At 43.3% G+C, this 27,933-nt stretch overlaps 1 protein-coding gene across 2 annotated transcripts in view; it reads left to right on the top strand.

The window, feature by feature from the left end:
- LOC307091786 (protein kinase C alpha type-like) overlaps positions 1-27,933 on the top strand; it is a 194,801-nt gene that overhangs the window by 139,999 nt on the left and 26,869 nt on the right. For both annotated transcript variants that reach the window (XM_079758587.1, XM_079758588.1), the window contains 6 exons: positions 15,528-15,701; positions 17,357-17,448; positions 17,586-17,648; positions 17,987-18,125; positions 24,695-24,775; positions 25,714-25,821. In XM_079758587.1, the coding sequence (XP_079614713.1) occupies positions 15,528-15,701; positions 17,357-17,448; positions 17,586-17,648; positions 17,987-18,125; positions 24,695-24,775; positions 25,714-25,821 (657 nt within the window). The remainder of the gene's footprint in view (positions 1-15,527; positions 15,702-17,356; positions 17,449-17,585; positions 17,649-17,986; positions 18,126-24,694; positions 24,776-25,713; positions 25,822-27,933) is intronic.

The following is a 27,933-nucleotide window of genomic DNA, read 5'->3' as shown; positions in this document are numbered from 1 at the left end:
AGAATATGGATACTAATGTATCCACAATGATAGCTGTGTCAGCCAACGTCTCCCTATAAGATTAAATATTGTGCAGGAATGTTTAACTTACACTTAAAGCTAAATTTATATATATATATATATATATATATATATATATATATATATATATATATATATATATATATATATACACATCATATCACACTAGACATAATGTTTCATTCATTATTTGTGTTGAAACATGATCCAGTGAGAGCCATATTCCTGTGCAAGATGAATTTACATTTTTACATGTATTACACTTAAAATTGTCTGACATTATACAGTTATTATAATTGTTATTAGTTATAAATTATTTGTTTTTATTCTTGTCAAATAAGACTTCATGTAAATTATTTTACATGTAGCATGTTTGTGTCTTGCATTGTTCCTTCTGAATGTGTGTTTGGGTGGTAAAATGAACACTAGTCCATATTCCAATACTACTCCAATGTTATTGGATGCGTAACTGAGGGAAACATGAATGAACTCTGGTGGTGTAATTCTGATTTGGTTGCTACAAAGTACCATAAACATAGATTGTACATGAAAATTTGTTAGTAGCACATCTTGTTTAAACATTCTTATCACATTATCCTCGTCAACCACATTTCTTTGACAACATTTTGCGTGATGGTTGATGTGTTCTAATTTGTGCCTACCCAAAGGATGAAGTGGTTATCAGTCTTGGTGGTCCTGTGACCCACAATCTTTGGCAGAAAGATTCTGTCTGCAATCTAGGGTGGTGGAGACAAGTGTGATTTCAGCATTTAATGTCAATGGTAAAACAATAAATTGTAAATACAATGTAACTAACAAAAAAGGTAAAACCCACCTCCAAGTTTCTTAGAGATTTGTCCTGGACATTGCCATATTTTAACCAGTCACGGCTCCAGATAATGAAGTCAAAGTGCCCCAAACTCAGACTGTGCAGTGGGGAAAAAGATTAAAAGGCTAACTGTCTTTTAGCATTAGCAAACATGTTATAGTATATACTATTTAACATTAAATATATTCAATTTATTTCATCATACACATAGAACTACTTTATATTACCTTACTACAGTCCAGTGCAAGCTGTGCCACCCCGAAATTGACAGCCTGAGTAGTTTAGAAATGATAGTGATATACATTTTTGCAGGATATAACTGACTATACACATATATCTTTGAACAGATGTTTCAATATAAACAGTACTGTCATACATCATCTGTCAACCATGGCATCACCCGCGAGGTCTCCTCTATTACATCCAGAGGACATACACTCTTCAAGTCTCTTATAGAAATTGGGAACTTTTCCCCAATTTTGTTCACAATTTGGGACTCATCCTGAGATCCAGTGAAAATACTTTTCAAAGATACCTATAGGCAACAGTATATTAATTAGTCCACACAAGGTATATTCATGAAGTACACAATTCAGAAAGTGATTTATGGTATGCTCATTTAGGGGATGGATTTCATGGTAAAACATTTATGTACTAACCTTGTCCTCCTCTGAGATGCTGTAATTGTTGGCTTGAAATGTGCTGTCTGTGTCCTTGTCTGTTGCAGTAGGTGTAGGTGTAGATGGCAATGTCACATTGTTAGATGTCTTCCCTGAAAATACAAATATCCTAAGGCACATATTTTGTATTAAGACAGATTTTGCAGACATGTCTACAGGCACCGTCACCTAAAACCAGTGTTTTCCTAATTAAGGCCCCTTCATTAAGTAATGGAAGAGAAATGTTGTACCGTACATATTGTATGCTTGGTGTTTGAAGTACACATACTCCAAGGTATTACAAATGATTATGAAATACTACTGTGTGACTTTTATGGTTGTGCAGATACTTTATAGTGTTACAATGTTTTGTATTCTACGACCTTACATTACACATCCAAGTGTTATGTACTCATTTATCTTGAAAAAACGTAAACCAAGCTGAAGACATGCAGACAAGTGTGCCCAGCCGACCCACTGTAAGGGGGATGGATGACTGGTGTGTCATGTCTTCTAGGAATTTCCTATTTATGTTGCGGTTGTGCAGTTCCAAAATAATCCTGGTGGTCTGTTTGAAGTGCACTTCGTTCATTTGAGGAAGAGAGTATCGGATAGCTGCCAATTCCCGATTCAGCTGTTCTGCTACTGATGAGTTCATTTTGGACTGTAAATCAGGGCACAAGTTCAAACTCCGCAGACTCTCTTCTGGTGTTTTTGTTTTTTTTTGGTGGAACCGGTCGTACAGTGCAAATCTCTCTATCGTTCTTGTAATGGGATGGGGCAATATCCAGGGATTGCCATTCACTGATGGTGGTTGAAGGGGGTTGTTAAGGTTTTCAACCCATGGCATTTGTATTTGGAGTTTTTTCTCAGCTGCAAGTGCCAAGTTTTCCTTGGTTGTTGGACACAATCGTCCTCCATTCATCTGGAAGAACAATTGCTGGCTGCGATTGTTCATGTGTCTGGCAACTTGGCCAGACACATCGGAGATGAAGCATGTTGGAAAGGCTTTAAAACTCAACAAACCATCTACATGGTCCCTGGCAGACTCAGACCAAAGCTGAAAGTTGACATAGTAAACTACTCCATGACTGCAAGAAAAGCGCAATACACCACCTGCAAAAAAGTACAAAAACACAACTGTAGACAAACATAGACCAATAAAGACATTATGGGTTTAAACACATTTCAGTTTGCTATCTCACCTCCAGTGTTTTGCAACTTCAAAAATAGATTTGGATACACCTCTTTGTAGTTTAGGAGCTCTTCCAGTCGGTTCATGAGGTCAGTGATGGATCCCTCATCACTCACCCCTAATGCAACACAGGCCTCCTGCAGGCTTCTCTTTTGTGGCTGTTGGTGTTTTGAAAAGTATGTTAACTAGAATAACTACTACTAATGTAAAAAGTGCATACCTTCTTTGACGCAATCAGGGTCAGAATGGTGTCCTCGTCCACCATTTTAGTCGACACCTTTGTATCCTCTTTTCTTTTTTTCATGCCTTTCTTAACCTCAGTTTTCGGAAGACAGTCACCCCTCCTCACATCCTCCCCCATCCATGGAGCAAGTGTAGAATATGAAGGTTTGGATTGATAAGGATTTATTTTTGATGTGCCTGGTGATATTTTTGAAATACAATCATAATATTCATGAGTATTACCAACATACTGTATCAATTACACATATTAGTATTGTTAAAACTATTGTGTACTGCACACTCTATGTGCAAGCTAAAAATCGGTGAAAGTTGTACTGTTTTCCTGGTGCACTAGGTAACACTGTTCCTTTACTGTAGCTCCATGATAGTGCTGACCACTTTAAATGCGAAATATTAAGTATTGTAAATGGGGAAAAGTATGGAAATTCCCCCAAAGCACTACAGAGAAAGACTGAATCAGAAAATAATCACTTATAAGGTCCACTTGCACCTTATAAAAGAGTCTAAGTTTCAGATGTATCGGAATAGTTTCTAAATTTTATACATTCATTACACACCAAGTATCTGGTCACACTTTAATTTTAACTAATTCGCTGTTCTTGGGAATTACCCCCATTTGTTCCTTTGGAGATAAAATTGTATGCCAACATGAATACAACTGGGCTGGTGCATTTGCTCATAAAGGTTATGCGATAATGTCTAAAAATGTTCAACATTTACATAGATTAACTAACCCGATGTAAAGCCTTCAGCAATGAGTTATTTTTCCAGGTTTGCCCATGTTGTGACAATATCGATGTTGAGGTCTTTGTCAGTTATTTCCTCTAGATCAGGCCGTGTAAATGTACCAACTGCAAAAAGTAATCAGATTTGGAACAGCAGTGCAGAATCATATCAACAGTTCTGGTTGATAACTAAATAGATTGCAAACATCAGTAAACTTATGTAGATTATTAACTCCATGTATAGTTCATGTATAAGTTGCAGATGTACCTGGGATGTCAAAGGCTATTTTCCAGTTGGCATCTGCAATAATCACAGGTGGAGAGTCACCACACTGATAGCAGCTGAACTTGAATTCATAATTTGTCAGGGCGAGAAAGTGATGGAAAGCCTTTCGAACTGTCTGGTGATGGAAGCAGTTATCGTTGAAGAAAGTCAGGGTTGACAACATGCGCCCTGGAGCAGTTTTGTTCTGTAAAGTAATTTAAAAAGTATGATTGCAATATACTTACGGTAGTCACATTGGCACATACTTTTCTCTAGACAATAATCACAAAAACTAATATAAGTAATGTGTAACTGAATTAGACACTTTAATAACACATTTGTACAGCATGCAATTTGACAGCTGCAAATAAAGACCTTAGACACTGGGAGAGGTAGAGCATTATTTGCATTAAATAGTAAAAAACTAACAAACTAACTAACTAAGTTGAATTAAGATATTTAGAATGAATAATAACACCTAATAAGAACACACGGTCGTTGAAGTTATGGAACCCGGACTGGTATTCCTGGAATCTTACATGGTTTTGGCAGACAGGGCACTGCACCAGGGCAACAGAGATACCTGTAGATATATTATGATCAAATTAAGACAACTAAAAAATGAAGAGGACACATTGAACGACTTAATATTCACAGTGTGTAACCAATGGGTGTTAGAGCCACAGAGTAGACACCTTTTTCCTAGCTACAGCACTTGCCTTTTTTAATATAGGTGTAACCATACACAGTGGCCTGGTTGGTTATTATCTCATGTTGCAAAAGATCTGGTGGAGTGGGCCCTGGACAATAGGGGCATGTTTTTTCCTCTGGGATGAAGCAGGTGGGGGCATCCTTCTCCCTACTTCTCAGATCCACTGAAAGGTCATTGTGGTGGTGGAATTTTCTTGCTTGAAAACAAATACTCTGTCATTTCACAAACCTTTTTGTGGCTTTCAGCATAGGAAGTCATTTCAGCCTCAGACATTGGGTTTCTGGATTTCTGTTTCCAAGTCATCTACTCCATCTGTCAGATCTTCTGAGTTTGGTAAGAGAAGATGTGTGGACTCTTGGAAAATCCACCACATTGCCATCTTACGGTGAATACAGCGATGGGATCGCCCAGTCCCTCCAAATTGGCAGTTCCACCTTCCAGACCCTGAATCAAAGCTGACTCTTGTGCGACCAAATTTGCACCAGTTGTCTCTTTTGTCAGTGTACACAGAAAAGAACACCCATCTCTTTGAGTAGCCCATATCCCCATAAATGATGGGGTAAACAGTATATACTCCATGTTCAACTGCAGTGCCATGTAACTCCTCACACATTTCAATCCACTCTTTTGAAATGAGACCTTTGTCATGCATTTCCTTTAAAGACTGAAGTGTTAGGCTTGCAGGTCGTGAATATGGGTCTGCATGTTTCGTCCTCTCAAGATGTATGCTCTCTTTAGCTGGATGTGATGTGTACTTGGCGGATTCTGTTAGTTCTCCAGCAATAAAGCAACATACTGCGAAGCTCCGTCTCTTCATTGTAAACTAAGTAAACGATACCCACAAATACCACACTGGCGACGAGGATCCAGGAGAAGTACTACACGTTTCCCCGGAGAGTGGAATATTGCGTGCGGAAAAAAAAATTCGGAGCGAAAGAGACTACGGTAACAAGCTGCTAAGTGTGCTAGTCAGTTAGCATCCAGACAGGCAACATGATGTTAGCACATGGCCCGACCGTACCACCGTTCGATACCGAGAGCGAACATAGCTCTATCGGACCGCGATGGACTAAGTGGCTTCGGAGATTCGAGAACTACACCACGGCTGTGAATATCACCGGAGAGTCAAGATTGAAAGCCCTTCTACTGCATCTAGCCGGCGAAAGAGTGCACGACATATACGATACGGTGGCGGGGGAAGGAGACAAGTATGGAGATGTGAAGACGAAACTCACCGACTACTTCTCCCCGAAAAAGAATGTCCAGTACGAGGTCTACGTGTTCAGGAAAGCCACACAGCTGCCTGGTGAGAATTTAGATGTTTATAATACCAGACTTCGAATGCTAGCAAAACACTGCGAGTTTGGTGATGTAGACAATGAAAGAAAATCACAGATCATTCAAAGCTGCACGTCCTCCAGGGTGCGCAAATACGGTTTGAGGGAGACAAATAAGACATTAAAAGAACTCCTTGAATACGGCAGGACGATGGAACTGTCTGAATTACAGTCAAAAGGAATTGAAGAGGGTTCTAGTCTCGCTGTGGCAGTGAATCAAGTGCATAGACGACCCCAGAAGGAGGCATACCAAAAACGTCCAATAGGTGGCAGCAACACCCTATGCAGGAACTGTGGTGGCGAGTGGCCACACAGTAACGAATGCCCTGCAAGAGGCGAACAGTGCAAAGCGTGTGGCAAGCAAAACCACTTTGCAAGACAGTGTAGGTCGAAACCACAACACACTGAGCAGAAAACAGACACAAGGACCTACAAGAAAGACTACAGGAAAAGAGTCAACCAGGTAGAAACACAAAGTGAACCAGCTCAGCGTGAGTTATCCTCAAGCAGTGATGAATGTTATGCGTACACTGTTAAAAGCAATAAAGACACTAAGCAGCCACTGACAAAAATCAAGCTGAACGGAGACACAGTGCCAGCTCTGATTGACTCCGGTGCTGCAGTAAACATTATCAGTGAAAAGACATTTAATAACCTGAATATCCAGCCCCGCCTCCAACACACAGATCTCAGAATACTAGCCTATGGATCCAAAGACGCGCTGCCCATCCTGGGGAAGTTCACAGGCAGCGTGGAGGCGAGGAATAAGAACAAAACAGATGGAACGTTCTACGTGATCAAAGGCGATGGCTGCTCCCTACTCAGCTACCAGACAGCTGATGAACTGGGGTTGATCAAAATTGTACATTCTATCAGCCTTCCCCCAATGAGGCTCACAGTGGCGGATGAGCTCGTGAACAGCCACCCCGAGCTGTTTGATGGCATCGGTAAGCTCAAAGACTTTCAAGTCACACTACATATCGACCCAGACATACAACCAACATGTCAGCCACATCGCAGAGTTCCTTTTCATGTACGTGAGAAAGTTGAAGCTGAGCTACGCAAACTCGAAGCCGAGGACATCATCGAGGAAGTGACAGGCCCGACGCCCTGGGTCTCGCCCATCGTAACACCACCAAAGCCCAAGGATCCAGACAAGGTGCGCATATGTAGCGACATGCGGCAGGCAAACACAGCCATCCAAAGAGAGCGCCACCTGACTCCCACTATCGACGACGTCATACACGAACTGAATGGAGCAACTGTATTCTCAAAGCTGGACCTGACGTCGGGATACCACCAGCTGGAATTACATCCCAACAGCAGGTACATTACCACATTCACAACGCACCTGGGACTGAGGAGGTACAAGCGCCTCAACTTCGGCATCTCCTCAGCTGCTGAGGTATTTCAGAACGCCATCCATCAGACACTTCAGGGCGCCGGGGTGAAGAATCTCAGCGATGACATCATCGTTTACGGGGCGACACAGGCTGATCACGACAAGAGCCTGACTGCTGTGTTCCAGCGACTAAAAGAGCGCGGCCTCACACTGAACCGCAAGAAGTGCGAGTTCAACAAGACTCGACTAGAGTTCTTCGGGTTCATATTCTCAGATGGCGGCGTCTCAGCTGATCCGAAGAAGGTTGACAGTATACGCCAAGCCGACAAACCCAAGGATGCAGCAGAGGTAAGAAGCCTTTTGGGCATGGCGAACTACTGCTCACGCTTCATTCCCGACTTCGCTACAGTCACGGAGCCGCTGAGAAAGCTCACGAGGAAGAGCACTCCCTGGCAGTGGGGTGCGGAACAGGACGCAGCGCTGAGCACGCTGAGAGAGAGTCTCACCAGTGAGACCACGATGACGTACTTCGACCCGAACAGGGAAACAGAGCTCATTGTTGACGCTAGTCCAGTAGGACTTGGCGCAATACTGCTGCAAAAGAACAAAGAAAAGAAACACATCATCGCATATGCAAGCCGAGCGCTCAGTGATGTAGAGAGGCGCTATTCTCAGACAGAGCGTGAAGCGCTTGCAATCGTATGGAGCTGTGAACATTTTCATCTCTATATCTACGGCAAAGAGTTCACTATGGTGACGGATCACAAGCCACTCGAGTTCATCTGGAACAACCCGAGGTCAGGTTGCAGCCGTACAACCTCAAAGTAGAATACAGAAAAGGGTCTGATAATCCGGCAGACTAATTGTCCCATCACCCAATCCCAGCACAAGCACCTACCAAGAACACCCGTGCAACGAAAGTAGCTGAAGAATACGTGAACTTCATCATGCATAACAGCACACCAAAAGCAATGACTCTGGATGAAATCAAGTGTGAGACACTCAAAGATGAAACACTACAAAAGGTCAGTACTCTCATACGCAACAATACGTGGCACACAGTCACAAAAGACACTGTACTGAGACAATATGAACATGTGAAAAGCGAGCTCACAGTGTTACATGAAAATGACATTATACTAAAAGGTTCCAGAATCGTCATTCCCTCCGCACTCGAGCACAGGGTCCTCCAGCTCGCACACGAGGCGCATCAGGGAATCACAAAGACAAAGGCACTCCTGAGAGAGAGGGTGTGGTTTCCAAACATCGATCGACAAGCTGAGGCGATGGTGAGAAACTGTTTGGCATGTCAAGCTAATACACCAGAAACACACAACGAACCACTGCAGATGTCAGAACTCCCCGACACAGTCTGGCAAGATGTCAGTGCAGACTTCTACGGCCCACTGCCGACAGGTGAACATTTGCTAGTTATCGTGGACGAGTACTCCCGGTATCCTGTAGTGGAAGTCATGCACTCCACCTCTGCAAATTCGGTCATCCCTGTCATGGACAAGATCTTCTCGATGCTTGGCATCCCCAGAACGGTGAAGACCGACAACGGCCCCCCTTTCAACGGTGAGCAGTTCAGCAAGTTTGCAGCCTACATGGGGTTTCACCATCGGAAAATCACGCCACTATGGCCCCAGGCAAACGCAACTGCAGAGAGGTTCATGAGAACACTTGGAAAGTGCCTCCGTGTTGCCCACATGGAAAACATCCCCTGGAAGCAGCATCTCTACACATTCCTACGGGAGTACCGTGCAACACCACACAGCACAACAACAACATCACCTGCTGAGTTGCTGCTCAACCGCAGGATGCACACAAAGATGCCTTCAATGAGCACACCTATCAGACCAGACGAGGATCTTCGCAAGACCGCAAGGCCAAAGCCAAAATGAAGGCGTACTCAGACACTTGCCGTCACGCTGCGCCTTACCCTCTCCGACCTGGTGACATGGTGCTGTGCTCTCAACCCAGACACAATAAACTTACTACAGCCTACAATCCTAAGCCGTACAGAGTGATCACCGTCAAAGGCTCTATGGTCACAGCTGAGCGGACTGGACACAGAGTGACAAGAAACTCCTCCTTCTTCAAGAAGCTCAACCATGGCCTGCGCGACACATCTGTAACAGAAGTAGAGGATGGAGAAGTCACCGCTGACACAATCCCAGTGTTAGGAAGGTACCCTGCTAGGCACCGACTGCCTCCACAGTACCTCAAGGACTTTGATACGGCCTGAAAAAAAAATAAAAAAATGGACTGTGAAATGGACTGAATTTGCTAAAGTTTGAAAAGAGTGTTCAGCAATGAAAAAAAAAAGAGATTTATCTCCAGACAAATTTTGTATTTGAAAGTGTTTGCAAAGTTGATTCTATGTTCCATAGGTGAAATGATATTTGAGAAAGCATTTATGTGATGCATTAGACTGAAGCAATCCAGTTGTTTGCCTAATGGTTTATTGTTGTTTACAGACCAAGTGGACGTTAATTAGTTAGTTAATGAATATTCAAAGTAACCAGAAGTGGAAGTAACAGACAACGTTGAGTTCAAGTTTAAAAAAAAAAAAGAAGTGATGTAGTATTCAGATCATGCCAGTAGTCTGAATACATGTTAATATTTACCATAAGCTTGCACGTACTGCTTACGTCATTACGGTAGTAGAGGCGCGTACCGGATGTGATGTGTACGTGGCGGATTCTGTTAGTTCTCCAGCAATAAAGCAACATACTGCGAAGCTCCGTCTCTTCATTCTAAACTAAGTAAACGATACCCACAAATACCACAATACCTGTGGTTTGATCCACGAAATAGATTGCCTTTTTGAGGTGTTTTGTCCGTAGGTGGTCGTCATTGGCCAGTTGTTTCGTCCGACAGAACACACACTCCTCAACAGTGCAAGACAAAAATGTGTCCACGTCTGTAAAACCCTGATGAGAACCTGTAACGGGCAAAATAGTTCTGACAATGGCTACATGCACACACTGCAGTGTATGGGGTATGGGGTTAAGGGGTAAAAAAAAAAAGAAAACCTATGCCTACATGGTTTTTAATGTAATTCTATCTACATGTGCAGTCCATTTACTATTAACATAATGTAACATGTAGGCTATTAGGCAATTTTCGCTGCATATAAGACTTAAGTCATATTTAATATTAGCAAAAATATCAAGTTATTTTGTATCACACATGACAAATCATAGAATGCAAATATTAAACTCTTTACTGTGTTGGGTAACACTTTATAATAAGGTGCCATAATAAATAGCAAACTAATCATTACCTAACCCTTTTTTAATATTTGTTAATTGTTACTAAAATATTTACTTGGCACAAGTTAATAGTTTTCTCATCATTAATTAAATATTAGTTGTTTGCATAACCCTAACCCACGGCCCTAACCCTAACACACGGCCCTAACCCTAACCAGCGACACTCTGTGTTCAGTGAAAAATAACTATTAACTTGTGCCAAATTGATATTTTAGTAACAATTAACAAATATTAACAAAGGGTTAGGTAATGATTAGTTTGCTATTTATTATGGCACTTTAATATAAAGTGTTACCCTGTGTTGTGGTCTATGTAGCGCTACAGGCCTTTTCCTGTTTTGGCTTTTCCCCTCTTCAACTCATTACACAATACTGTATACTGACTGATACTTCATTATTTGAAAGAATAGCATACTTTAAAATCATGTAAAGCACTAAAGACTTACCAGCCATGTCGTCAAACCTTCACTTCGGCTGTCGCAGCCGGTGGGGGTTATGACGGGGACAATTTCCAGGTGCTAATGGCCCATCGACTGACCACATGGCAAGCAGGGTGACTCCTGGCTTGTAGCGGAACTAGGCCTAAATTGCGCCTATTCGATTTCAACCAAGTAAATTAAAAATAAAATGTGGATCGCTTAATTCATAATTTCTTCATCAGATTTACGTTTATTTTATTTTTCATTCTATAGGCCTACTTCTAATTAGATTCATTTTTCATTTTTGTATAAGGGTCAGCGCACATTAATAAACATGGGCACCAGCCCCGACCCGACCCGGGGTCAACCTCGGGTCAACCCCAGCGTCTTCCGTTGCTAAGCGACGTCACTGTCTTTGCGGACAAATTATTTCTCTGCTGATCAACACTACGAATGCTGGTAACAAATAAATTGTAAAAAGACACACCGTGTAAATTTATTTGGCCATGTGCTAAAGACGTGTCTAGTTCACCGTCATGCAGGCTGTGTTCAGTAAAATAAATAGCGATATTTTAATAATTTTGATTGATTTCATACAAATCAACAAGCCTCTCCCTGTGTCATTGTGTGTGCGTGTATCCGAGGTGCATGCGTACGTGGGGGGTTCTTGATTGACTGATTTTCGAACATTATTCGAATACTTCTCAGCGAATGTTGAATAGTATTTTTGCCAGAAATGCACATCCCTAGAAGCCTACTTACCATTTTACATGAGTGGCATGCCAGTGGAAAAACGGTATGAGCCAGTACGGAATGGTAATTACCATTTTACATGAGTGGTATGCCAGCGGAAAAACGGTTGGCCTATATGCCATGATACCACTGGATCATGTCGGTATAGAAAGGTTTATGACACTGGATCAGTGTTAAATGATAGGAACCTGTAGGTCTACTTCAATTTTTGGGTTAAACACCAATAAGAACAAATGCAAAACTTAATATTTGGCCTATTGAATAGTTATGAGCTGAAGCAGTCATACAGTAGGCTATATAGGCTACGCTACTAGGACACCTTGATAAAACACGAGTGGAAAAATGGATGACTGTCTAGCCATAGTCTACAGTTCCTTCCTATGGTACATATAGGGACCTGCCTCTGTAGTCATAGACTATAGCTCTAAATCTCTGTTATCGATTAGTCAGACCTGTTTAGGTGGCTAGGCTAACTACCGTCACCGGAGCAAGTCCGGCTGTTTTCAAAAGCATCTGTCATTTCAAAAGGAACAACAAACAGATCGCACATATACTAACAACAGAACGGCCACGGGAAACGTATAAATCCCTTTATTTACGGCGTTATGTTGTGATATAGTGTCGATAAAGACCAAATATATATAGCTTTAAATTTACGGCAATACTTGTCTTGAAATTATACGGAGGAGGCGGGGCGTGCTGGTGTCATATACCCAGTGTTGGGCAAGTTACTTTAAATTAGTAACTTAGTTACAGTTACTAGTTATTTCTTTCAAAAGTAACTCAGTTACTTTAAGTTACTCGTTACTTTTAAGGTAACTAGTTACTAGGGAAAGTAACTTTTTTTTTTCTAAATTATCTTATTGTGTTAATGTGGCAAAGAACCTCCCTAACTGGATAGCTAGGGAGGCTGCCAGTCCTCTGGCTTGCTTACACGTAAGTCCTATCCTACCACAAGCGCAATGTGCCACATAGTGACCTGAACGTGCCATAGCAGTGTAGTAGTGTAAGTGCAAATAAATGAAATATTTCCATTGTTTCCAACTCTTTCCAACCCTCTACAAATGCACACACATCATTTTGGGGTTGATGTGGCATAGTGTTCGACAAAACAACTTTAAATTTGATCATTGTACCCAGTATCACTACGATGAAGCAATGGATCAACAAAACACAACATACAGTTTGTTTTGAAACTTTTGATAGGCATATTTATCGTAGCCATTGAAACAGGTACAAAGTATAGTTTTGGCAGTGCAAAAATTAAACTGTGCCTCAGACCATTTAGCAACTGTAGGAATCAATAGTGCAAAACTGATACAATAGATGTTTTCAATGTAAACACAGTGAGGTTTATCCGTTCTTTGTAAGTTAACCTTAACTCAAAACAGCTAAACTCCACCAACTGGAGACCTCATCATCAATAATGATGGGCAAACTTAAAAGTATTTTCAGCCTCACAAAGAGAAACTAAATAAATAAAAAGTACTTTCAGCCTCACAAACATAGTTAATGTTTAACAAAAATAATATTCCCTCCACTCTGGCTGTTTAGATAAATAAAACAACTGATGAAATCAATAATGGTGGATAAAGTCCTTTAGTAGTCTATGTTAGTATGTCTATGTCTATATCAGTCTTTGTCCATACAGCTCCATCATTCGTTTAGCTGTGTCTGGGTTATAGACTGTGCAACAGGCTTTGTAAAATCAAGCTTTTGTTGTTTGGCTGGAGTCGCTTCTCCTTTAGCGTCGGCGGAGCTGACGTTAGCAGCAGCATCACCTGTGTTACCTTCAGGGTCTTTTTCAACTAGCTTGGTAGATGCCTGTTGTTTCTGAAGATGTTTCATCAGATTAGAATTGCTAGTTTTTGATGTGGCTAGAGTTTTCGAACCTCCACAAAGATGACAGGTCACCAAAATATTCCTTATGTATTTTACTGTCAGAAAGGAAAAATAATGTGCATATTTCCATGAGAAAAATACAACGCCTGGGCCGTCGTCGACTGCCGCCATTGTTTTAATTCATTTACTTGCGCGTCGCTGCGTCACGGGACTCACGTCCGCTTCACGTCCACCACGGAAACTGTAGTCCTTATGCACGTGAAGTAACGAGTAACGAGCCTGTTTAAATCGCAGTAACGATAACGCGTTACTGATTTTGACAAAGTAATTAGTTACAGTGCTCGTTACCGCAAAAGTAACGTAGTTACTGTAACGCGTTACTTAATAACGCGTTAGTCCCAACACTGCATATACCATTGTTGGGAACGGCTGAGCGGCTGAGCCATCTCACGTCGGTGTGATAGATAACGTCTCCATATTCTGCATCAATGTTGAGTAGGAATCGCTGAAATTGACGGTGGTGCAGTGACTTGGAGCGAATTAAGTTAATAGCCTTTACCCGCGGTTGCATAACATGTTCACATTTCACACATTTAGCGCAGAGGACCTGTTGGTGAATTATGCAGTGTAGTTTTACAGTGTTGCCTCCCTGTTCGCTGACTTTGTCACACATCAGTTCTGAGAAGCCCCTGTGTTCCCCAGCCATAGCGGGTGCACCATCGGTAACAATGCCGCTAACTTTACTCCACGGCAGTTTAAAGTCATCAACAGCTGAACAGACCGAGTCAAATAAATCCACTCCTCTTGTCTGGCCTTTTAAACTTTGGAGGTCCAGCAGCTCTTCTGTTATGTTCATTTCATCATCCACTCCTTGAAAAAAAATAAGTAACTGGGCAGTTTCAGACGCGTCTGTGCTTTCGTCACAGGCTAAAGAAAAAAAGTCCAAATCCACTCCCCCGTCACCCACTTGCCTCTTAACGTCCCCTGATAATTCTTCTATTCTGCGGGCCACGGTGTTGCGCACTAGACACATGTTAGCAAGCTCTTGCTGCTTTCCGGGGCAAATGTTATCCACCATCTTCATGACACAGTCTTTGACAAACTCGCCCTCTGTAAAAGGCTTCCCGTGTTTAGCGATTAGCATCGCCACTTCATAGCTGGGTTTTGTGCTGTTTTCTCGAGTCCCGAGCCCAGGTGAAAAGCTGCTTTACTTTTTCTGCACAGTCGCTCCCTGTGAACTTGTTGAATGCATTAGCATGGGTTTTCTGATAGTGTCTCTTCACATTGAATACTTTTGCAATGGCAACACTCTGTTTGCAAATGAGGCAAACGCAATTGTTTCTGCTTTCAGTGAAGAAATATTCTAATTTCCATCGCACCTGGAAGCGACGGTCCTCTTTATTGACCTTCCGCTTTTTAGCTACAGCAGCCATGATGTAGGAATACGTCCATGCAATTGCTAATGTTTATTAGCCTACCTGTGGGGGGGAGGAGTCAGGTTCATGGGGGTCGCGGATGTGGCTAGCGCCAGAATGGTGGTGCCACCATGTGGTGAAAAGAGAAATTGCAACGGTGGCGGGCTGGCGGGCCATAAATAATACATTTTCGTAAGGGAGCTGCGGGCCATATAAAATATAACCCCATGCCAAGATTGGCCCACGGGCCGGACTTTGGACATGCCTGGCCTACATACTAAAAGAAAATCAGAGAAAACCACTGAGCCAAGGTAGGCCACTGACGCATTTAGTCCTACATGATGACTCAAAGAAACACAGAGATTACCAATGAGCCAAGGTAGGCCACCAATGCATTTAGGCCTGCGTGATGACTCTCTATGTATAAGGAAACACAAAGAAAAAACCAATGAGCACAAAACAATATGTTGGATATGTCTGTCTCTCACCCCAGGTAATGCTAGCAGAGATGAAGACCTCCCTGAAGCTTTACGCCATCAAGATCCTGAAGAAGGACGTGGTGATCCAGGACGATGACGTGGAGTGCACCATGGTGGAGAAGAGAGTGCTGGCTCAGCAGGACAAGCCTCCCTTCCTCACCCAGCTCCATTCCTGCTTCCAGACCGAGGTAGTTACCCCCCTCTCCCCCCAGGACCTGCTCCCTTCCTCCCTCACTTCTGCTTCCAGACCACGCCCCAACCACAGCGAGTTCTACCAGCATGCAATGCGGAAGTGACAAACATTGCAGTAGCACCGGGTGGCCACTACGAGGTGGTACCGAATTCTCTGTTGACTCTCTTGTAAAACAGGCCGTTTTCACAGTCTTATTAAACCTATTTACAGCCTTCTAGTCAGTATGTTTAGTTCATATCTCCATGACAACACTGAGGGGGGTGAATTTTCTTTTAGCAGGTTAGTTAATATTTTATTGGAGGTTACAATTTATGAATAATTAGGGGCGCGGCCTCTTGAATGACAGCTAGCCGCTGACCCTCACCTCGCCTAGGAGGTTACTTTTCAGAATTTGCATGCTATCTCCGTCATCTTGACCTCGACTGCGTTCATTCCTATTGTTCATTCCGGTGCCAAAATGCCTCTGCAGTCAACTGTACCAACCAATCGTTTAAAAACTAATGAGCTATGAGCTAATTCGGTGTACGTCACCTAGATGGGCGTATCTCCCGCCCCCTGACGTCACATCAATGCCCTTTTTTGGTAAGAGGAAATGAGGCGGAGTCAAACTATGACAAGATGGCGACGCTGATAAGCCAAGAGAATTGGATGCAGTTGGAGAGAGGAGAGCTTGTTGTGGTGGAAAGAAAAGACAGAAAGCATATCTTAGAGTTATTTAAAAGAGGGGAGTTGAGTTTGTAACGACCTTAGGGGAATATCTTGCAACAAGAGATTTCAGAGTGAGACTCCTAGAGCAAGGCTTGGTTAAACAATAGAAAACAGACAGGATCAAGTGAAAGGTAAAGAAACAAGCTATATCTCGCTGTAGGTATCCATTCCATAATGAAGGAACATAATCTTAGACTATCATTGGCAAAAAAAAGTACTTGTAGAGGAAGTGTATCGATGGGAAGTAATGCACCCTATGGATAACATTGCAGTCCGATTTTGCACATAATGGCTGCAGCGTTCTTGCTCAATACTGGACCAATTTGAAAACTTGTTGTCCATGTAAGTCCTTTAGACCCAAAATGAGCGTTAATACAGTTGAGTTGAGTATTCCAAAAGTGTCCCTTTAGGGTTACGTTGTTATCTAGGTCCTAGAACATAACATTAACCATATTAAATGAAAGAAGCTTGTAACAAAGAAATGCTTTGCACTCCTAACCGCACAGGTATTCTTTCACAATTTACAATGCATATATTTTACCCCAAAGCTCTCTGGTACCAATGAATTTGGAGTGAAAGTAACGCCAAGCCCAGCAATACTCAGGCCAGCAGACTGGTTAGAGAGCAGGCTTGATAAGGTGGCGGACTTACACACACTTTTGCTCAACTCCTGTTTATTTTTAGCTTTTTTAGGTTCACCTTTTGGCAAGCCTTTTTTCATAATACGTTTTATGAGACCCACTGAAGACATTTGACAGGGAGGTAAAGCTGCTGACTGAAGTGGATCAGTCTTCTGTTTGTGTAGGAAGAGGAATGTTATCTGATCTTGATCTATTTTTTTTATTATGGTACGAACACAAACACAATATTGTTTATGCACACAGATTATTTATCATTTATTTCACTCTCTTTCCAATCTCTCACTCTCGATTTCACCTCTAGGATCGCCTTTACTTTGTGATGGAGTTTGTGAATGGAGGAGACCTCATGTACCACATCCAACAAGTTGGCAAGTTCAAGGAGCCCCAGGCTGTGTAAGTTTAATCCAGGCCTAGTTGCAATTCATGCTCTCATAATCCTATACAGACCATGCATCATGTTTTACTGGGTTTTCTGTGTGTTCTCTGTAACTTGTTAAAACTGCTGTGTCTCTGTGTGTTCCTCATCACAGCTTCTATGCAGCAGAGATCGCTGTGGGCCTCTTCTTCCTGCACAGCAAAGGAGTGATATACAGGTATGGCCAGCCTTCTGTCACATGGGTGTTTTAAAAGGACGAAAAACCACACACGCATATGCACGCATACTGGCACACACACACACTTAGCCCCTAAACGTACATGCGCATGCACAAATGCACCCGTGTACATTCACACACTCATATGCAAACATGCCCATACGCAAACATTCGCACACACACTTAAAGGCACACACACAGATAGAAGATAAGAAATCAACCCTAATTATATGACGGAGTGTGTGCATTTCTTTGTGTATGTATATTCATATGTATGTGTGTGTGTGTGTGTGTGTGTGTGTGTGTGTGTGTGTGTGTGTGTGTGTGTGTGCATGCAGGGACTTGAAGCTGGACAACGTGATGCTTGATTGCGAGGGACACATCAAGATCGCGGACTTCGGCATGTGTAAAGAGAACATGTCTGAGGAGGTCACCACTCGCACCTTCTGTGGCACCCCAGACTACATAGCACCCGAGGTGAGAGAGAGAGAGAGAGAGAGAGAGAGAGAGAGAGAGAGAGAGAGAGGATATTCGTGGCAAGGTGTGGCAACCCGGCTCGGTGGGTGAATTGCCTTCTTCCAATCAGCACACGATTCTGAGCTTACTTAAAGGACAATTCCGGTGTTTTGAACATTGAGCCCCCTTTCTGGTTTGTATAGGATGATATAGAGTGGTTAACACCGACATTTTGAATATTGGTCCTGTCTCTGGTATTTGGCTAATTTCGAATCGCCCCTGCCTGCTTCACAATGGCTGGCTATGTGCATTCACAAACCTGTCCTTAAAACACCCCTAAACGTTTGTGTTCAGAATGTGAAACTCATCGAGTGGTGAGTGGTGTTCGTTGATGATCCTAATCAAGTATCGTGGTAAAATACAGTTTCTGTCGTGTTTAATTTGGCATTTGACCGGAACCGGAAACGGAAAGGGGGGGTGGTGGAAGTCTTTTCGCTCGGTTCTAGCCCTACTGTTGATACGGAGAACCGAGCGAAAAGACTACAACCACCCCCCCTTTCCGTTTTCGGTTCCGTTCTGGTTTCCGTTTCAACGGATTTACAAATTGCCAAATAAAACACGACAGGAACTGTATTTCGCTACGATACTTGATTACGATACTTACTCAGAATAACCGAAAAACAGCTTGGAGGAATCAACGGTCCTGTTCCCCTGGGTGGAATCTGTCACCCAGGAAGACCGGTTTCTCCACACACAAGAACCTGGAGGTCCTGAGAGAGCCTTCAAGCAGGCTATTTAGGCCATGCTCTCCACCTGCCCCTCAGGTGCTCTGCATTCCGTTGAGTTGCGTTTGCATCAAAGTGCTCTCTGGCGCCATCTGTTAGAAATGGGTGGTAGACCCTGGGCCGTCAGCGGCGCTGTGCCGGAGCCGGGTTGCCACAAAGGTCATTGGATGACCAGTCTGGTCTGAGTCTGTGCCCCCACCTGATGCTCTGGTCTGAGGTCACAGCCTCTAGAAGGGCTCACACACACACTCCTATAGACCAGTCATTCCCAAAGTGTGGTCCGCGGACCACCAGTGGTCCGTGACGATACTGCAGGTGGTCCGTGGAAAAGCTAAATAAAATATAAAATAATGTATTATTCTCATAAAAACAAAAAAGATGTATAGTGATAAAACATTTATTTGAGTTATCGTGTGATTACTATAATAGGCTAGTACAAAGATAAGAGCGTTCCAGAATCATTGGGGTAGTGGCACTAGACGGGAACGTTGAAGTCCAGTGCCGTCTGAACCACAAGATTAATCGGTGGATGGCAACAGGTTGTCTGAAGAGAAAAGAGGCAGAGGTTGCCAATAATACAGAGATTGACAGTGAGTCGGAGGCATCTACGAGCCAGATTCCTCATAAAGAAACAAAGAAAAGGAGGGTGAAAAGAAAATACTACGAAAGCTACTTAGCATTCGGATTCAGCTACACTGGCCCCGAAGAGGGGCCGTTGCCCGTCTTCGGGGCCAGTGTAGGGTGTTGAGATATCCGGTTGGAAGCTGGTGACTGGTTGGTAAACGAGAACAAGAGACTACCTGGTCATCTTTGCCTGCTGTTATTCCTGGCAGCTTAATAAATGAACACAGAAGTGAGAGGGTGGTTCCAACAGCAGCATCAACCACATCAAACAGCAACATCAACCACATATTACTGCACAATAAGCTGATCCAGCACCAGGAAACACTTTGTGTCATACCAGTCACACAGACTGAGGCTCCCATTCTGCGTGTGTGTGTGTGCGCTTGCGTGCGCGCGTGTGTGCGTGCGTGCGTGTGTGCGTGCGTGTGCATCGCTAGCAGCTTGATCCAGAACTGTCATGTAGCATTATGCCTAATGGGAAAGCAATGTATGCAGTATTTACACACACACACACACCTAGGCACACACACATATACCCTTAGAAACTCTCACACAAAAACATATTCACATGCAGACCAGCCACACGCACATCAAACACACATAAAACACACATCAACACAGAGCCACACACAAATCAAACACACAACCACACGCACATCAAACAAACATTTTCATGCACAGGCTAAGGTAGACGCAAGCGCACCCCCAAACATGCATGCCCCTACACCCATGTGCATAAGTGTGGCTGTCACAGGGCGTCAGAGGAGCTCTGCTGGTCACAGGGTTAGGATGAGTGAAGGGATGGCAGGCCTTGGTCACACCTGTCACTGTCAATCATCCTCAACCTCGGTTGCCATGGCGGCACGCAGCCTTGCGCATCACTACACAATGCAATATTCATAGAAGCCCATCCACACATTGTCATGTCATAGTACATTAACAGAGACGTAGAGCAGAGCAGGATTCTACATAGGCAACTTCCAACCAAACAACAGGCTGTAACGCCCACAGCTGGAGGAAATGAGTACAGTGCTGCCCTGCTTTGAACTGTTATGTAGCTGAATGCTGGGTCTCAAATCTGTCCTCATACATCGCTCTCCCCGGCCCCACTACTGCCAGTCTGCAGCGCTCCACGATCACCACTGTAACTACTGCTGAAGTGGACCCCCCCAATATCAGAGCAACCCTCTGCTGTTTGAGGGACTGAGAGGTCAATCCATCCTGACACAGCCAGACCCGGCGTCACGGTGGACTCACCAGGTCAGGGTCAAACTGCTCTCTGGCCTGGAGGCTAGTGTTCAGCACACACAGCAGACCTATACCTCAACTCTTTTGGAAAACCAAAATGAGTTATTTAGGCTGGCTTTGCAGGGCTGGAACTGAAAGTGAATGCTGTTTCAACCTCCATGACCCCAGGATGCTGAAGAAACTTGTGCTGGAAAACGAGAGCCGAACAGAGGAACTGGGATTAGGCTCACTGGGTCTTCTGTACAGAGTCTTAGCGTGGGAACGACGGCTGAAGCTTAAAGCTCATGTCCACCTGCATTTTCTTTCCATTTTGTCATCGGTTTTGTGCTCCTTTATTCTCCATCAGAACACAATAGCTCCTTGTTTGTTATAAGTAGCTCCCCAATTCAGCATCACAGCTCAAGTTGTGAAACATAACCAATATTTAATTTTCATCTTGAATATCGTGGACTCACCGTCCGATCAGGAATCAAAGGATCAGTTTGAAAATCAAGCCCTTTCTAACTGTGGCGCCAGCTTACGAAGCGTAGCTAGCGTGGTGCGGCTAGCGTAGCTTGGCTAGCCTTGCTCAGCTAGCGAAGGTTGGCTAGTGTAGCTCGGCTAGCGTAGCTGTTCTAACCCTAACCCTATTGTCCCCCCATTAAGGTCCCCCTATTGTACCCCCATTGCGGTCCACCCATTGTCCCTCTGTTGTCTTCCCATTGTGGTCCCCCCATTGTCTCCCCATTGCGGTAGAGCAGCAGGAAGCCCAGGGTCCTCAGGGGGGTTGGGAGGAGCAGTGGGAGTGGGAGGAGCACGGGGAGTTGGTGGAGCAGGGGAGTGGGAGGAGCAGGGGAGTGGGAGGAGCAGGGGGACTGGGTGGGAGGAGTGGCGGAGGATAGCCAAGAAGCAGTTGTGATGGACAGAGAGCAGCTATGATGGACAGCGAGCAGTGGTGATGGACAGGGAGCAGCTGTGATGGACAGGGGACTGGCAGACAGATAGGTGGCCCAGATGTTCCATAGGGTGCCACAACAACAGCTCTGAAGTGCGGTAGTTTTGTAATAGTCCTTTCCTTGGTCCTTAAAGCCAATACAATATTGTGGACTGAAGATAAGTCAACACTTTTTGTTGAATTTGTTCAAAGCGATCAACAAATTGAGGGGTGTGGCTCCCCTGGACATGCCCTGATGATAGGAAGGTCTACTGCCTTGTTGGCTGAGGATTTAGACTGTGGGAAGATACTGAGTCAGTTTTCAGATCAACACTAGTGGAATTACAATATAAAAACGTATATTATATTTACCTTAACATTCAGTCAATTCAGACACAGGTCATGAATCTGCTGGCTGTGAAAGTTGGGTGTGGGACCCCTAGCCTACTCTACAGGTGGCAGAGCAGGTTGCCTCACAACCCGAAGGTTGCTGGTTCGATCCCTGGCTTCTACCTGAGCAAGATCCCGACCTAACCCTAACTGCTCCCGACAAGCTGGCCGCTGCCTGGCCTGGTCAGCACTGCCGTCGGGGTATGAATGTGTGGATGAGTTCATATAGTTTATATAACACATTCATATGTCCAGCGAGAGCTGGCTCATCCACAGGCTCAGTCCTCTCGGTCGGTCATCAACTCTAACCTTGCCTCAAGGTGGTTTGCACCTCCTCGATGAAACTGAAGTCCATATTACCCGCAGGAGGTATTATCCGTGGGAGGTAATAATCAAATGTGCCCCCTTCCTACCTAGGAGGGGGCGCCGAAACTGACTCGCTCGTTTGGTAACTGTAGGCGGGGTACTTTCAGAAATGCATATCTCACTCAAAAAATCATGTACAGAGTTTTCAAAGTTTGTATGCGTGTGGAAGAACCAGAGTCCCAAAACAACACCCCAAATCCCAGGAAAAGTGCTGTTTTCATAATATGTCCCCTTTAACAACAGGCTGAATTCCTAGGACACGATGTTGAACTTGATGATCACCTTCTGAACGTCAAATAGGAACTGACAACATATGAAATCATGCATATGTACAAAAATCTGGCTCAACGTTCTCAACCTTTGTAGGACCCCTGATCCGGTGCTTTTAGACCCAGGACACGGTGTCCTCGTCTTCCAAGCCTTGTGGTCACCTGTGCCTGTTTAATATCACTGGCATTCTGTCTTTCCTCCAACACTGTCAGAATACACAGGGCTTCCACTGAGTCACTTAAAGTGCACCACCTCATCTAGCATCATCTCATCTAGCACCACCTCATATAGCGTTCTAGCACCACCTCATCTAGCACCACCTCATCGAGCACCACCTCATCTAGCACTACCTCATCTAGCACCACCTCATCTAGCACTACCTCATCAAGCACTACCTCATCTAGCACCACCACATCTAGTACCACCTTATCTAGCACCACCTCATCTAGCACCACCTCATCTAGCGGTCTAGCACCACCTCATCTAGCATCACCTCATCTACCGATCTAGCGCCACCTCACCTACCATCACCTCATCTAGCGGTCTAACAACACCTCATCTAGCGGTCTAGCAACACCTCATCTAGCACCACCTCATCTAGCGGTCTAGCTCCACCTCATCTAGCACCACCTCATCTGGCACCCCCTTATCTATTGATCTAGCACCACCTCATCTAGTGGTCTAGCATCACCTTATCTAACGGTTTACCACCACCTCATCTAGCACCACCTCATCTTGCACCACCTCATCTAGGGATCTAGCATCACCTCATCTAGCGGTCTAGCAACACCTCATCTAGCACTACCTCATTTAGCGGTCTAGCATCACCTTATCTAGCAGTCTTGTACTTGATGGTGCTGCTCAGACATGACTAGCACTAGTCACCGGTACTCACTACCAGGTAGAATAAACACTTCTGTTTGAGGTGGAAAGATGGTTTAACGGGTTAATCTTGCTGTTTTCTCATTGTCCTCGTCCGGCTCTTTATTAAAGAAATCTGGGATATTGCCTTTTCTCTTGTCCATGATCTGTCAATGAACAAGAACAATCATCTATTTAAATCTTGGTGACTAACGATTAGTTACCATTTAAGTTATTGTTGTATATTCTGAGAGCTGTGAAGTTTTGCAATATTTCAAAAGTAATAGACATAAAACCCTTACGTGGGCGCCAAAGACTTTATAACCTCTGGATATTATGGTGGTCATCTTATCTCCTGATATCTCTCTCTCTCTCTCTCTCTCTCTCTCTCTCTCTCTTACATTGAGACCTAGTTGTGTGTGTCTTATTGCTGACAGCCCCTGGCTGTAAGCAGAGCGTGTGTTTATAGTGTGTGAATGGCGTGTGTGTATTGTGTGCATTAAATATAGGACTGTTTGCAGGTAATTGCAAAACCCACCCCCACCCCATTGATTAAAGGGGAAGTGAAGCTCTAATTAATTCATACAAGTCTGTCCAAAGATACAGTAATGGAAGCAACATGTAGCAAGACTGCTATTTGAAGTGATACTTATTATGTTATATGTATATATATATATATATATAGTATATATACTGTATGTACAATATAAAGTGTTGTTGGTCTGGATTAACTCTTAACCCTTTAACCCTGAGGTTCACTCTTAATCTTAAATACATTGTGCTTTCTAAAATGCTGATCTATTTTACTCATTTCTTTGCATATGTCTTCTTTTACTTATCTATTATTTTATTTTATTGTATGACAATGTTTATATGTGAAGCACTTTGAGTCTGCCTTGTGCATGAAAAGTGCTTTATAAATAAAGTTGCCTTGCCTTGCATTAACCCTGATGTTAACTCTTAATCCTTAACCCTAAGGTTAACTCTTAACCCTTTACTCTGAGGTTAACTCTTGACCCTGAGGTTAACTCTAAACCCTTAACCCTGAGGTTAACATTTAACCATTAACCCTGAGGTTCACTCTTAACCCTTAACCCCGAGGTTCACTCTTAACATCTTCCTATTGGTTGCAGATCATCGCCTACCAGCCCTACGGCCGCTCAGTGGACTGGTGGGCGTATGGAGTCCTGCTGTATGAGATGCTGGCTGGACAGGTGAGGCACACACACACACACAGACCCAAATGATCACTCCACTGTGAAGGGACTCCTAGGATGATTGGCACTTAGGGCATAAGTGCTCAACACATTCAAGTGCTTTGTAGCCCAAAATCATACATGCAAATACACACTATTACAAACATATGCAATACACATAAACTCACAAAGAAGTGAGTTTGTGTACACACACAAACACACACACATGCACAAACACACACACACACCTATATAACCAAACATATGCACACAAGCTCTCTCTCTCTGTCTCTCCCCCTCTCTCTCTCTCTCTCTCTCTCCCTCTCGCTCTCTCTCTGTCTCTCTCTCCATGCTATGTATGAGCTAGAGAGGTCATGGTTCCGGGGTGGGGGTGGGGGGGGGGGGGGGGGGGGGGGGGAGGGGGCAGTGAAGTGGAAATGAAGAATGAGGCGTATTACAGGCGGTCAGAACACTCACATTAGGGTTATAAATGAGATGGCTGCTCTCTATTTTCTCTCTGTCTCTCTCGCTCTTTTTCTGCTCCAGTTATTTTGCTCTGAAGCCTCTCCTCCTTCATATGGTTCCTCTCCTTTATCTTCCTAACTTCAATCCATCACTTCTCTAAACCTGTTTCCTCTCACATCTCCTACCCAAGCCTTCACTTCCCTTAACAGTGTGAACAGTAGGAGAACAGAACTCTGCTAACTACTTCTTCTTTTCAATACTCTTGAAAGTATACAGCCAAAGTGTGTATTCTTAAATTATTCAAATTAATAAATAGGTAAATCACATTAGATCTTTTTTTAATGAAAGCAGCTTATTTTTTGGGGAAAATTGATTATATCGGGAAAGATAAGAGAAGCCTGTTGTTTGGAGGCTATATAAATACATATATTCCTATTAATACATATATTCATATGTAATACATATATCAAATAAAGTCCTGTAATCCACAGCCTCCGTTTGATGGGGAGGATGAAGACGAGCTTTTCCAGTCCATCATGGAGCACAACGTGTCCTATCCCAAATCCATGTCCAAGGAGGCAGTGCTCATCTGCAAAGGGGTGAGTAGCGTCATAAAACAACCTAGCATCACATAACCAACGTAGCATCACAAAACATGTAGCATCCCTACACCAACGTAGCGTCACATAACCAACGTAGCATCACAAAACAACATAGCATGACAAAACCAACGAAGCGTCACAAAATGTTGCATCACAAAACAACGTAGCAGGACAAAACCAATGTAGCATCAAAAAACAACGTAGCATCACAAAATAATATAGAACCACAAACCAACGTAGCATCACAAAACAACGTAGCATCACACTACCAACGTAGCATCGCAATACCAACGTAGCATCACACTACCAATGTAGCATTACAAAAAAACGTAGCATCACAATACCAACAGGGCATCGCAATACCAACGTAGCAACACAATAAAAACATCATTTCAATATCAACGCAGCATCAAAAAAAAACCTAGCATCACACTACCAACGTAGCATTGCCGTGTTCTTTAGAAAACGAGCTGACAAATTAAAATCAGGTTGCTGTTGGGCGTTTCTCCCCGAGTCACGCCGTGCTGCCGCTTCAGTTGCCACTGAGTGCGCAATACTGTTGTTTCTGCGCTCTCGTTCCACATTGGGCAGCGGGCTTCAGATCGCCCGAGTATCAATCCAAACGTAGGCAAACGTCGCCCCAAATTGGTGCACTAATAAATTGGGCTCTTAATCCACTTCAATTACCCTTACGCTGCATGCAAATCTAGCCAAGTCACTGCAATCACACACACACTTCACATACAGGCATTAGTGCATAGTTTATTTCATAAACTGCAGTATTAAAAAACAACCGGTGTGCAATATAACAAAAATATGAATAAAACATAAGATCCCACCCCCCCTTGTTATTAAATGTGCTTAATAAATTAATTTGATTTTATTAGCATTTTACAGACCCATACAATGGATAGGGCGTTTAGTACGGTCCACCACCGTTGCTTCTTTCCCCATAAAAAGCTACAGTCAGTGTTTAATGACGTTTATTTACCTTTGAGCATTTCCTATTATAGACTACTGTGTAAAATGCTGTTTAGAATTAATGTTTGATTCAAGTAAGAAAGAACCATCATCACAGCTATTGCCGTTGGACATGGCTAAAACCTGCTTTGCACATGCCTTCCCGCATCAGCGTCGGGTATCCAACGAGTGACGCTCTTATTCCCGCGCGCTCTCCTTGCTTGACCGCGATCTAGCATCTAGGATTGATTGCTCTTCCTTGGGTCCCCAGATGTTAACACTGAATTTCATACATTGAATTTTGCAGCTGAATTTGGCATGGTGAATTTTGGGGCATTGAAAATATTTAAGTTTCATTTTAAACATTGAATTTTGCACATTGAATTTTTTAACATTGAATATTTGATTGAGAATTTTTGAACATTGGAAATAAGGTGAAAATGATCATGAGGTAAATTCAGAGGCAAAGAATTCAGATACATTTTTTCAATGTTTAAATAATCAGTGCTTTAATGGCAAAAAATCCAGATACGTTATTTCAATGCATATTTACTCAGTGCTTAAAATTCAATGGCTTTTTATTTTCAAAATCCGATGAGAAAGATTTACCTCCATATCTTTCTGTTCAATAGATAAAACTTTCTCAATCCCCGTAGGATAAGTTTGTTAATGTTTGTCCATATAAAACAGGCCTCTTTTCAGTTCTCCTCATGTTGGGCATATTTTTCAGAGGAAACTCAAATTCGATGTGAACATGTTTAAGGCTTTAATAAAATCTCAAACGATTTTTAAATTCCGTCCGGACAAATTTTTAGGTCTCAAAAAGAGGACATGTCCGGGCAAAAGAGGACGTCTGGTCACCATACGTACGGGGAACCACCTTGATTCCTACCTGTTCCACTGTTAAAAAAATAGTGGCACAACTTGGTGGGCGTTATCCTGGTAATTTCTCTGCGTCAGAAAAGTGTGGAGTGTAAGCATGTGAACGGGTTGAATTGTGTGTGTCTCATGCCCACTGCTTGAGACTTAGCTTTCAGATTTCTTTAATTGACCAGCATAATAAGCAGATCAAATAAATATCTCCCATCCTTTGCCCACAATTTGAATATCGTTTTGGTCATTTGCTATGTGAAAAATCCCCCAAAAATC

This window comes from Pollachius pollachius (genome assembly GCF_949987615.1).
Source record: "Pollachius pollachius genome assembly, chromosome: 2".
NCBI lineage: Eukaryota > Metazoa > Chordata > Actinopteri > Gadiformes > Gadidae > Pollachius > Pollachius pollachius.
This window is presented reverse-complemented; position numbering and strand designations above follow the sequence as displayed.